Raw genomic sequence first — 12,012 nt, 5'->3', positions numbered from 1 at the left:
AAGTACAAATTGGGAGTTACAAAACAGTCACAGGGATATAAAGTACAGTACAGGGAATATAGTCAGTAATATTGTAATAAACATGTATGGTGCCAGATGGGATACTTGAAATATCAGGTAATCACTTTATAAACTATGATCATCTAACCACTATGCTGTACACCTGAAACTAATATAATATTGAGTAGCAAAAAAAATAACTAAATAAAAAACCCCAAAACCCAACTGTTTAATTCCACCTGTAAGAGGTACTTTGAATTGCCAAATTCAAAGACAGAAAAAAATGGTGTTTACCAGGAGCTTGCGAAGGGGGGAAGGGAAGGATAGGTGTGACTTAGTGGGTATAGAGTTACAGTTTTACAGGATGAAAAGTGTTCTGGAGACGAATGGTGGCGATGTGAATGTATGTCATAACACTGAACGGCGTGCGCTCTGGCTGGTGTGGCTCAGCGCTCTGCGTGCCCGCCTGCAAACCAAACGCTTCCCAGGCAGGGCACATGCCTGGGTTGTGGGCCAGGTCCCCACTGCGGGGCATGCAAGAGGCAACCACACACTGACGTTTCCCACTCTTTCTCCCTCCCTCCCCCTATGTAAAAATAAATAATTAAATCTTAAAAAAATAATACTGAACTGAACACTTAAGTGGTCAATAAGCATTTCTTTAAAAAACAGAGACACAAACATAAAAATATTTACTTTCCTAGTAAAGGGATGAAAATTAAAACTGAGAAATACTGTTTATCTGTTAAAATGGCAATGATTAAGAGAAATAATATCCTGTTATTGTCAAGGGTATATCTGTTTCATATATTATAGTGGAACTTATAAATAAATACAACCTTTCTGGATGGAAATTTAGCTTATATGTATTTAAAAAACATAGCAGTTTCACTTTTACAAATGTATCCTAAGAAAATATTCATATTTACAAAAGACTATCAACATAATACTATTTACTAATAATAGAGGGCAACCCCCCCCAAAGCCTAAAGATTCAATAAGCAACTAAGAGTCAAATAAAATTATGGCATATATCTATTCCATGGGGATAACAGAGATTAAAAGTTTTCTATCAGAACATTTAATGATAGATGTGCATAATCTATTAAGTGGAAAAAGACTGGCTATAAAACATGTTATCTGATCCTTTTTTGTTCTAAAAAAGGTTACTTGTGCAGAGAAGGAAATGTGCAAGGATACAGATCAAAATGTTAACAGTCATGTTCTCTGGATTGTAACGTTATGAGTAGTCTTTGGCCATTAAAAAGTGGAGAAGGATTATCAAGACGATCCTGTCCCTCAGAAATGTACGCAGACATTCCACAAAGTAATTCTCGCTTTGTGTTTAACACTCTCTCCTCCTCCAGTAGAAGCCCATTCCCCCTGACAGGAAGAGGTAAGGCGAGAGAATTAGAACCAGTGACCACCCTTGCAACAAGTTGCCAGACTCATTTTATCTACTACCACGGATTATTCTTAGGACGAGAAATGCAATCATCTCTTTCAACTTATTCATTCATCCAACAATGAACACCTACTGTATCACAGTAATTTTTTAAAAGATAATTTCTAGTACTTTCAATGTATTTACAGCTCTTTAAAATAATAATCAAGTAACTTCTGTAAGGAAGGAATTTCACAAGAGATCTCAAAGACAGTTGCAGGTGAACACCAAATAGCCAGCAATTAATGCTTGAAAATGAACCAACAGCAACTCACCTCCGATGACTCCAATACATACGTAAAGCTCCTTTACGCTGTTACAGAAAGAAGCTGCAACCAAGCCGCAGCCAGACAGGCAGCCACCAACAATCATCACGGGACGGCTGCCATATTTGTTCACAAGGATACTGCTGATAGGACCTAAGAAAGAACCAAAATTTAGTGGCACGGAGGAGAAGAACCTACCCCCTCAGATTTACACAAGGCGTTAGTGACACTAAATGACAAGTCCTCCAAAATAAATAGTACAACAGAAGGCACCTGTTTTCTGTAATTCCTTCATAGTCAGAAGTTTGTGTATTGGAAAATAAAGAGGGTAAAAAAACACCATAAATTGTGTATCTTGTATATCTAGATATACTGGGTGGGAGTTTACTAAAATATAAAAGACTAGACCCTTAATCCTTCTTTTATAAGGCACAACAGGCTGACAACATACTGGTAATGGACGTTCAGAGGCTCCGTGACGTATCTAGGATGCGATGGTTTAATGTTTGGACAGACACACTGATACAAGGAGATATTTTAGTGGGTCTGTCCAAAATTACACCATCATATCATACATGGTTTATTTACACTATCATAAATGTGATTTGTGTTATATATTTTTAAAAGACAAAAATACATAATTATTTTTTCCAAGTTTAGTTTTGCAGTTACATCTATATGTCTCAGGTACTGAGATTTGTGTTATGAATTGAATTATGTCAGGTTAGAGTTAAGTGGGTTCTATGCCCATGCTACCACTTTCTGTTGGCTAATACTGTGAAAAAACATGCTTGTAAAAGATTAAGTCAGATAATGGTCAAAATATCCTTGGGTCTAATGCCTCAAGAGGGTAGGAAGTGGAGTATTATCTAAGAAAACCAGATTAAATTTCTTCGGCTAAATAGATACATACAAAAAAGAAAGGTTTATCTTGAAGGTGAGAGGAGGAACCAAATAAAAAATGAATTATTAAGGGTCAAGAAGAAAAAGATTTTATGCATTTCACATGTCTTATCTGCTACCAGTAGGTATAATCTGTAATTCCCCATTTCCAAATTTGTCTTAATTATTAAGAAAGTCTTATCCAAAGCAAATGATGGTTTAAAAACTATAACACAATTCTTACAGACTAATGTTTGCTGACTACAAATTAAAATACATTCACTGAATTTTATGTATTTATACCACTTATGTCTCTAATTCATGAACATTCACTTGTGGGAATGAAAACTGTCTCCATCACACTGCAACTGTCTGTGCAAAAAGCCCACAGGGTTTTTCCGTAAGATGTGGCCGTAGTAGCACGTAGTTGTCTTCTAACTTCACTGGAAACGATTTTGTCAGATTGTCTTGTGACAGCTGTCATATCAGTGTGCATTTAAAAAGAACTTACCAAAATTGGTGAATTTTTATGTAGCCATTTTAATATTGAATATGGAAAAAATATACACATCTTCAGCATATAATGCTTTATTATTTCGAGAAAGGTAAAATGCAACTGAAATGCAAAAAAAGATTTGTGCAGTGTGTGGAGAAGGTGCCGTGACTGATTGAATGTGTCAAAAGCAGTTTGCAAAGTTCTGTCCTGGAGATTTCTCGCTGGACGATGTTCCGTGGTCAGGGAGACCAGTTGAAGTTAACAGAGATCAAATAGAATATTAACTGAGAACAATCAATGTATACCATGCAGGAGACAGCCGACATACTCAATATATCCAAATCAATAAAGTTATTGGTAAAAATGAAAATGTATCTTTTATTTTATGGAAAAAACCATATATACTTTTTGGCTAACTCAACAGAGGACTATAAATAAGAAAGGGTCACTACAGTGCAGCATTAGGGAAGGCTGTGTTTGAACTTGCCTGGTCACAAAGCTAGTGAGACCCAAATTACAAGTGTAGCCCATGTTCTTCCCATTATATGCATTCTATATTTTTGGAACTTAAGTTGTAAAACAGAAATCATACAAATCATATTTCTCTTCTATCAGCACAATAAATTATGACTTTATTTGGTTTACTATACACTTAGTAGTAAGTATATACACTAGAAGATAAGTCTTTACCATACACTACAAGATAAGTCTATTTTAAAAAAAACATATATAGAATGTATATAATTAGAACATATTGTTGGTCATGTGTTTACATATTTCCATAAATACCATGGAAAATTCTGCAGTTAATTATATTCTAATGGTAGTATTTAGAATGGCACTACGGTGTTTGATTTAAAGAACAGGCTCTGGCCGCAAGGAACCCAAAATCAAAATATGGTATGTATGTGCGTGTATATGTACATACACACTTAGTAAACATGCAGGAAGGAATTAATGCTTTGATACCCTAGTGTTTCAGAGGACCAATTCTCTCTCAGGTGTTGAGTCAATAACCAGCTGCCATGGCAGGCTTCAGGCTCAACCAAGTACACACAGAAAGAAGTTTTAATCGCCCTTCTAAGTCACTTCATACAAATATTAGATCACAGCTGGTTTGGAAACAGTTTGGATTGATAGCTTGTGTAAGGTGAAAGAATGAAATAGCTCCACCTAAATTACTCATGAAACAAATTTTGTATGGTCGGAATTAAAAAGATCAAAATATTGCCACATTGTTGACTCTTTGATCTTTAAGTTAATGTCCAGTTTCCAGTATTTTAGAGGGAAAGTTAAGATGCCATCACTGTAGAACTGAAAACATACACAGATTTACACTTTCATGTTAGAAAAACAGGAAACAACTCAAGCCAGTAAACAAATCATCAGTAGGCAACCAAGGTCTTCTCCCCTAAAAAGTACTCTAACAAGCATCAGTACATATCTGTGAACCAAAGCTCTACAAAAGAAAACCTCAATCACCCACAGCTCAAAGCATGACAGTGTTGAGGGTGTGGCCCTAATGCAGAAGTTAAAGGATTATGGCAGTTGGAAAAGTGATCATTCTTAGGGGACATACTATTTAGGAACCAATCAAAACAAAATAACCCATTTAGTAAAAATTCTGCCACAAGGCTCATGACAGGCAATTTGTCTTGCAGAGTTATTTCAGGAAGGATGGCCCTAATTAGCTATCATTAAAAATAGGGAGGGATACAGTTCATAGGCCTATTATAACAAAATTGGGAGAAATGTGCTAGTTATCGCTGGGTGAGGACAAAAAAGGAACAATTTTCCCAAAAGAAAGTATCATGCGCAATTAGCACAACTGACATCACTTACTTTTGATGCAAAATGCAAGTGGCTTTCAAGCTCTTTGGCAGCTTGGAATTACAATAGTGAACCTATGGACTGTAGTCAGCTTAAAGTTACACCAAGCACATGGAGACTCTCTGGATAATATTTATACCGATTTCTTCAAGCCGTCACAGTCAAGACCTGATTAGAAATCCTGGCAGATGGAGTTAAAGGCCTCCAAAATTATGAGCTCAGAACCTAGATAATGCTTTTAAATATTATCTAGGTTCTATTTTTTAAAAAATATTTTATTTATTTATTTTTAGAGAGAGGGGATGGGAAGGAGAAATAGTGGGAGAGAAACATCAATGTGTGGTTGCCTCTCATGTGTCCCCTAATGGGGACCTAGCCTGCAACCCAGGCATGTGCCCTGACTGGGAATCGAACCGGCGACCCTTTACTTCACAGGTCTGTGCTCATTCCACTGAGCTATGCCAGCCAGGGTCTGAGCTTGTATTTTAAAAGCACTTGAATACATTCTTTTAAAAAGTACTTAATTTAATTGACAAAGCAGGCTTATGTCCAAAATTTAAAAGACTCGAAAGGTATATACAGCAGAAAAAAATGTCTTCTCATACCTGTTCCCAGTCACCCAAATTATCTCAGAGACAACCAGGTCACCTGTTCTCTCTGTGCAATGAGATTATGCACTTAATTCAGTTATGACTTCAACTACTTATTGCTGTTTCATGAGTTTATGTTATTGTCTCAACAGGATTATACACGTAAACTTCCCAAAGGCAAGGCTCAAGATGAGTGTTCTCTGTCACAACACGTAATCTAGTGTGGAATATTTACGTAGTGCCTAATAAAAATTGGTTGTGCCCTGGCCAGGGAACCCAGAGTGTTGCCCCAATATGCCACGGTTGCAGGTTTGATCCCCCACCAGGACACATAAAAGACGCAACCAATGAATGCATAAATAAGTGGAACAAAAAATTGACCTTTCTCTTCCCTTCTTCTCTTTCTAATAAATAAAAATTAAAAACAAAGCAAAACAAAAACTGGTTGAATCTGCCACCAGGTTAGAAGCCTAAGGCCCAGGTTAACAGTTAAAATGGAGCCGATTTATACTGGTTATTAAAGAACTACATATGAAAATGACCTGAGGTACTAAACTGCTACCAAAAATAAGATTACCAGAAGTGAAAAACTTGCCCAAATAAGCAACGTAGGAAAGTGTCAATCCTAGTAAATAAATGCATTTGGCTTTTGATCTCTGCTAACTAAGCAACTATACATTTTAAGTAGTATGGTAGGTTTTGACTTTTACACATTAAATTATGGTTTGGTGTTCCAAGGTGAAACAAACAGTAATTAAAATGATGTTATTCATAGACTTCCAGTTAAAATGGCATAGGAACACATGCTTCACGCCCTTGCACAACCATGAAAAGGATCACAACCTCAAAACAAAAAACACCCAGAATTGCCAGAAAATTGAACTGTATGGAGGACTGACAACTAAGGATTTAAAGAAGCCAAATTCATCCAAATGGGTAGGAGGGGTAGAGACGGAGAGCCAGGGTGGAGAGGACGTGGTGTGGCAGCCCCCGCAGCGGGCAGAATGGGCGGCCCCACATTCACACGTGGTGGATAAAGTCAGGAGGGAAACCTTGGAAGACAGTGATCCCTGCCCCAGGCCACACTGCGCAGCACCAGGACAACGAGGCCTCACAACTTCTGGCTGTAAAAACCAGTGGGGGTTAGGGCTACAGAATAAACTGCCAGTCTCTCAGGAGATTCCGTTTAAAGGGCCCGCACAGTCCTAGAACTAACACAAATTCCTGCACGCTGGGAACTACCACTGGACAAGCAGCTAGAGGAACACCAGTAGCCTATGGGAATGGGGAAGTGACTGGAAACAGGGTAGGTGCTGAACAAGCCTCCAGCAGCCAGACAGCAGCATTCTCCCCTCTCTGACTCCTCCCCCCACATACAAAGTCATGAAGTGGTGAAGTGGTTTGCCCCACCTGAGCAAATACCTAAAAATTCCGCCTCACACAGCTTAACAGGTGCACTGAGAGTCAAAGCAGCTCTACCTAATACACAGAAACAAACACAGAGAGGCTGCCAAGTGGAGGAGACAAAGAAGTATGGCCCCAACGAAACAACAGAACAGAACCCCAGAGAAAGATCTAAGCAAAACAGAGGTAGCCAACCAATCGAACGCAGAGTACGAAACACTGGTGATAAGTATGCTCAGAGAACAACTGAGTACAGCAAAAGTCTAAGGGAAGAACTGATGGCTACCCTAAGTGAAATAAAGAAAAATCTACAGGGAACCAACAGGGAAGGGAAGGAATACAGGGTTCAAATACATGAGCTGGAACATGAGGAAGAAACAAAGTCAACCAGAAGAGAATGAAGAAACAAGAATTCAAAAACCTCACGGTTTGATTCCCTGCAACTGGGTTGCAGGCCAGTTCCCAGCAGAAGACACATGAGAGGCAACCACACATGATGTTTCTCTCCCTTTCTCCTTTCCTTCCCCTCTAAAGATAAATAAATTAAATTAAAAAAAAAAAAAAGAATTCAAAAACCAGGAGTGAGTAAAATGACTCTGGGACATCTCCAAAAGTATCAACATCCGAATCATAGGAATGCCAGGAGAAAAGGAAGAGCAAGAAATTGAAAAGTTACTTGAAAAAACAATGAAAGAAAACTTCCCTAATTTGGCAAAGGAAATAGGCATAGAAGTCCAGGAAGAACACAGAGTCCCAAACAAGTTGGACCCAAAGAGGACCCACCAAGACACATCATAATTAAAATGCCAAAGGTTAGAGTTAAAGAAAGAATCTTAAAAGCAGCAAGGGAAAAGGAGACAGTTACCTACAAAGGAGTTCCTGTTAGACTATCAGCTGATTTCTCAAGAGAAACCTTACAGGCAAGAAGGGGCTGGAAAGAAGTATTCCAAGTCCTGAAATGCAAGGACTTACACCCAAGATTACTCTATCCAGCAAAACTTTCATTTAGAATGGAAGGGCACTTGGCTGGTGTAGCTCAGTGGATTGAGCGCGGGCCTGCGAACCACACGATCGCGGTTCGATTCCCAGTCAGGGCACATGCCTAGGTTGCAGGCCGGTTCCCTGCAGGCCAGTTCCCAACAGGGGATGCACAAAAGGCAACCATACATTGATGTTTCTCTCTCCTTCCCTTCCCCTCTAAAGATAAAAGAATAATAATAATAATTTTAAAATCTTAAAAAAATTATATTTAGAATGGAAAGGCAGATAAAGTGCTTCTCAGATAAGGTCAAGTTAAAGGAATTCATCAGCACCAAGCCCTTATTGTATGAAATGTTAAAGAGACTTATCTAAGAAAAAGATGATCAAAATTATGAACAGTAAAATGACAACAAAGTCACAACTGTCAACAACTGAGTCCAAAAAACAAAAATGAAGCAAATAGAAAAAGATGTGGAGATCCTTTGGAGAGTTATCAGTGGGGCGGGGGAGGCAGGAGAATAGGGGGAAAGGTACAGAGAGTAGGAAGCATAATTGGTAGGTAAAAAATAGGGAAAAGTTAAGAATAGGAGATGAAGAAGCCAAAAAACTTAAATGCACAACCCATGGACATGAACTAAGGGGAGAACTGCTGGGAGGAAGGGGGGTACGAGGTGAAGGGAGGCAAAGGGGTTACAATTGGGACAACTGCAATAGCATAATCAATAAAATATACTTTAAAAAAAGGAAATAAAGAGCTAGAGCAGGGGTCAGAAACTTTGTAAAGGGCTAGAGAATAAATATTTTAGACTTTGGGGGGAAAAATAAAAATGATGTTATTAAGTCAGCACTAACTAAACTGTCCGCATTTCCTTCTTATGTCAAGGCAGAAGGGAAAACATGATAGAACTTAAGTTTAAAGTGCAGATGAAATGCTTTTAAGACCAATCAATAATATCACAAGGAAGAAGGGGGAAATTTTATTCTTTAATTCTAACACCATGAAAAGTTTTTTTATCTAAGACTTTGCACTAGCTATTCAGGTAGACCTGATTTACTTGAATTTTCCAACATCAATTTGAAGAAATCTTTTATGTTTACATCTCAAGAGTCTGGCAGAGAACAATAAGAAAAATCAGTTGTGCGTATGTAATTTTTCTGAGAGCTTTTTAAAGCTCAGTGATAGTGAAAGCAAATCACAATTTCTTATTTCTATTTCAGGCTACTATAGTGGAACAAATAGAGCAAAAGTTGTCACTGCTAATGGTAATGAAAAATATGACTCGAAACATAAAGCTTGAAGAAATAACACATCAAAACACCTGAATGAGACATAAAATGACCATTAAAAACGCAGGCCCCAGTGGCACTTACCCCCAGCATACATGACGGCCAACATGATGGAGGATATCCACGACACTTCACTGGTGGTGGCGTTGAATATCCCTTCAATTTCTTTGAAAAACACGGTAATAGACTTGGGGAATGCATAAGAGAAGCCGATGGAAATGAAAGCTCCAACTACCACTGCCCACCCCCAGCCTCCATCTGGGGGGGTGTATCCAACTGGACCTCCAACTGCTGGTGGCATTTTAAGGGTAGATGAGTTCCAAAATGCAGTTCAAATCCAAGTATCTGAAGGATATAAAAGTAAAACAGTATGTCAAGCAATAAAGCACTCCCACCCAGCACTGCCGACAACAAACAATCCACCCATCACACCAGGCACCGAACTGTTCTTCAGTGTTCCCTGACCAAAAGACATTGTCTTCTAAGGACATTATCACAAAAAGCCTTAATGCCATGGTACTGCCCAGTTTCTAGTAGCGTAAAGGAAGATAGCTCCTCACTGTGTAAGAAACCTCAGCTAAAATAAATCCTTTCCAATAAATGTAGCCTTTATATTCCAAATAAGCCTACCTGTTTTAGTAGTTAATAATTCCTCAAATTATTCAATTTGACAATTTGAGCAATTAACCGAATACCTCCTTTAACTTATCTGCTTGCAAAATCCATGTAACACATATCCTACAAAAGTCCTGCAGTTCAATATAGGCTTTGTAAGTTTTCCCCTTTGCCAAAATGTATTTTTCAATACTTTACTTTACCTTCTCTTATTTATATGCTGACTTAAAATATCAGGAAGTAGGTACTTGACTCAGTAGATAATATAACAATTTGCAAAATAGATAATTTTGAACACAAGCATTTCATTTAATGGGTTGGAAGACTATGTCAAAAAATGATAGTTTCGAATAAAAGATTATCCCTTTTTTTGAAGCCACCTAATAATGAATAGCATGTTTAGAAAATGAAACTTGCTGTTAGATTACGAATAAGGAGAAGATGGAAGTGATGGTGATCCGTCTACCCGTTTTCTCATATAGGTCTCCTTTAATTTATTCAAAGCCAGCATCCACCCTCTATTATAACTCATCGTACAGGGGTATGTTAGCATGTTCATTTCAAATGATCTCCATGTTCATTTCAAATGATCGCCATGACCTATATTATAGGTCACAGATGACAAGCTCACTCTTCGCTACAACATTCTTCAGACTAAAACACAATCCCAGCTCCATAGTGTAGTACTTGGGTAGGAGTCAGCTCCTAACTACTGTTCCTTCCAACCCATCTGAACACTTTGAACAATACAGCGCAATGGATGTTGTAGACGTAGTAAGGAAAGAGCCCATCGGGGGGGTCTCCCCCCAAACAAGGACATAGCGTCACCATTTCTACTCAACATTGTGGTCGAGGTTCTAGCCAGCAACTGCTGGCAAGAAAAAGAAATAAAAGGCATAAAGACCAGAAAGGAGGAAGTGAAGTTGTCTTTATTTACAGATGACATAATTGTCTATGTAGGCAATGCTAAGGAATATACAAAAAAGACACAGAACTAAAAATGAACTTAACTAGGACTCATCCTATAATATCAATAAAATCAACTTTCTATAAACCAATAACAATTACTATTTGAAATTAAAAAAATACCACTTACAGTAGCGTTCAGAAACTGAATATGGGTAAATGTGATAGATGATGTGTAAGGTATCTACACTGAAAACCACAAAATATTACCAATAAATTTATTTATTAAAAATATATTTTATTGGTTATGCTATTACAGTTGTTCCATTCCCCCCCTTTATTCCCCTCTGTCTGCAACCCCCCTCCCACTCACCCCCCACCCCTTAGTTCATGTCCATGGGTCCTACAGACAAGTTCTTTGGCTTCTCCATTTCCCATACTATTCTTAACCTCCCCCTGTCTATTTGTATCTACCAATTATGCTTCTTATTCCCTGTACCTTTTTCCCCATTCTCCCTCCAACCATTGATAACCCTCCATGTGATCTCCGTGTCTGTGATTCTGTTCCTGTTCTAGTTGTTTGCTTAGTTTTCCTTTTTTTTAGGCTCAGTTGTTGATAGTTGTGTTTATTGTCATTTTATTGTTCATATTTTTGATCATCTTCTTTTTCTTAAATAAGTCCCTTTAACATTTCATATAATAAAGGCTGGGTGATGATGAACTCCTTTAACTTGACCTTATCTGGGAAGCACTTTATCTGCCCTCTCATTCTAAATGATAGTTTTGCTGCATAGAGTAATCTTGGATGTAGGTCCTTGCCTTTCAGGACTTGGAATACTGCTTTCCAGCCTCTTCTTGCCTGTAAGGTTTCTTTTGAGAAATCAGCTGATAGTCTAATGGGAGCTCCTTTGTAGGTAACTGTCTCCTTTTCTCTTGCAACTTTTAAGGTTCTCTGCTTATCTTTGATCTTGGGTAATATAATTATGATGAGCTTTGGTGTGTTCCTCCTTAGGACTCTTTGAGCTTCCTGGACTTCCTGGAAGTCTATTTCCTTTGCAAGATTGGAGAAGTTCTCCATTATTTGTTCAAATAAGTTATCCATTGCTTGCTCTTCCTCCTCTCCTTATGGCACACCAATGATTTGCATGTTGGAACATTTAAAGTTCTCCTGGAGGTTCCTAAGCCTCTCCTCATTTTTTTTGAATTCTTGTTTCTTCATTCTGTTCTGGTTGAATGTTTATTTCTTCCTTCTGCTCCAAATCGCTGATGTAAGTCCTAGTTTCCTTCCTGTCACTGTTGGTTCCCTGTACA

The 12,012-nt window shown here is 38.2% G+C and overlaps 1 protein-coding gene and 1 long non-coding RNA gene across 3 annotated transcripts in view; one reads left to right on the top strand and one right to left on the bottom strand.

Annotated features, from left to right (window-relative positions):
* The window catches only part of LOC128625988 (uncharacterized), a 99,143-nt gene that overhangs the window by 22,359 nt on the left and 64,772 nt on the right, over window positions 1-12,012 (top strand). The window lies entirely within an intron of this gene.
* The window catches only part of SLC16A1 (solute carrier family 16 member 1), a 43,708-nt gene that overhangs the window by 7,380 nt on the left and 24,316 nt on the right, over window positions 1-12,012 (bottom strand). For both annotated transcript variants that reach the window (XM_037152431.2, XM_053656007.1), the window contains exons 2-3: window positions 9,265-9,525; window positions 1,720-1,863 (exon numbers count right to left, since the gene is read on the bottom strand). In XM_037152431.2, the coding sequence (XP_037008326.2) occupies window positions 1,720-1,863; window positions 9,265-9,481 (361 nt within the window). In that variant the 5' untranslated portion in view covers window positions 9,482-9,525. The remainder of the gene's footprint in view (window positions 1-1,719; window positions 1,864-9,264; window positions 9,526-12,012) is intronic.

The sequence above is a fragment of the Artibeus jamaicensis genome, unplaced genomic scaffold (genome assembly GCF_021234435.1).
Source record: "Artibeus jamaicensis isolate MK-2021 breed Jamaican fruit bat unplaced genomic scaffold, CSHL_Jam_final scaffold_1689, whole genome shotgun sequence".
In the NCBI taxonomy this organism is placed as follows: domain Eukaryota; kingdom Metazoa; phylum Chordata; class Mammalia; order Chiroptera; family Phyllostomidae; genus Artibeus; species Artibeus jamaicensis.
Note: the sequence above shows the minus strand (reverse complement) of the source record. Positions and strands in the feature narration are given on the sequence as shown.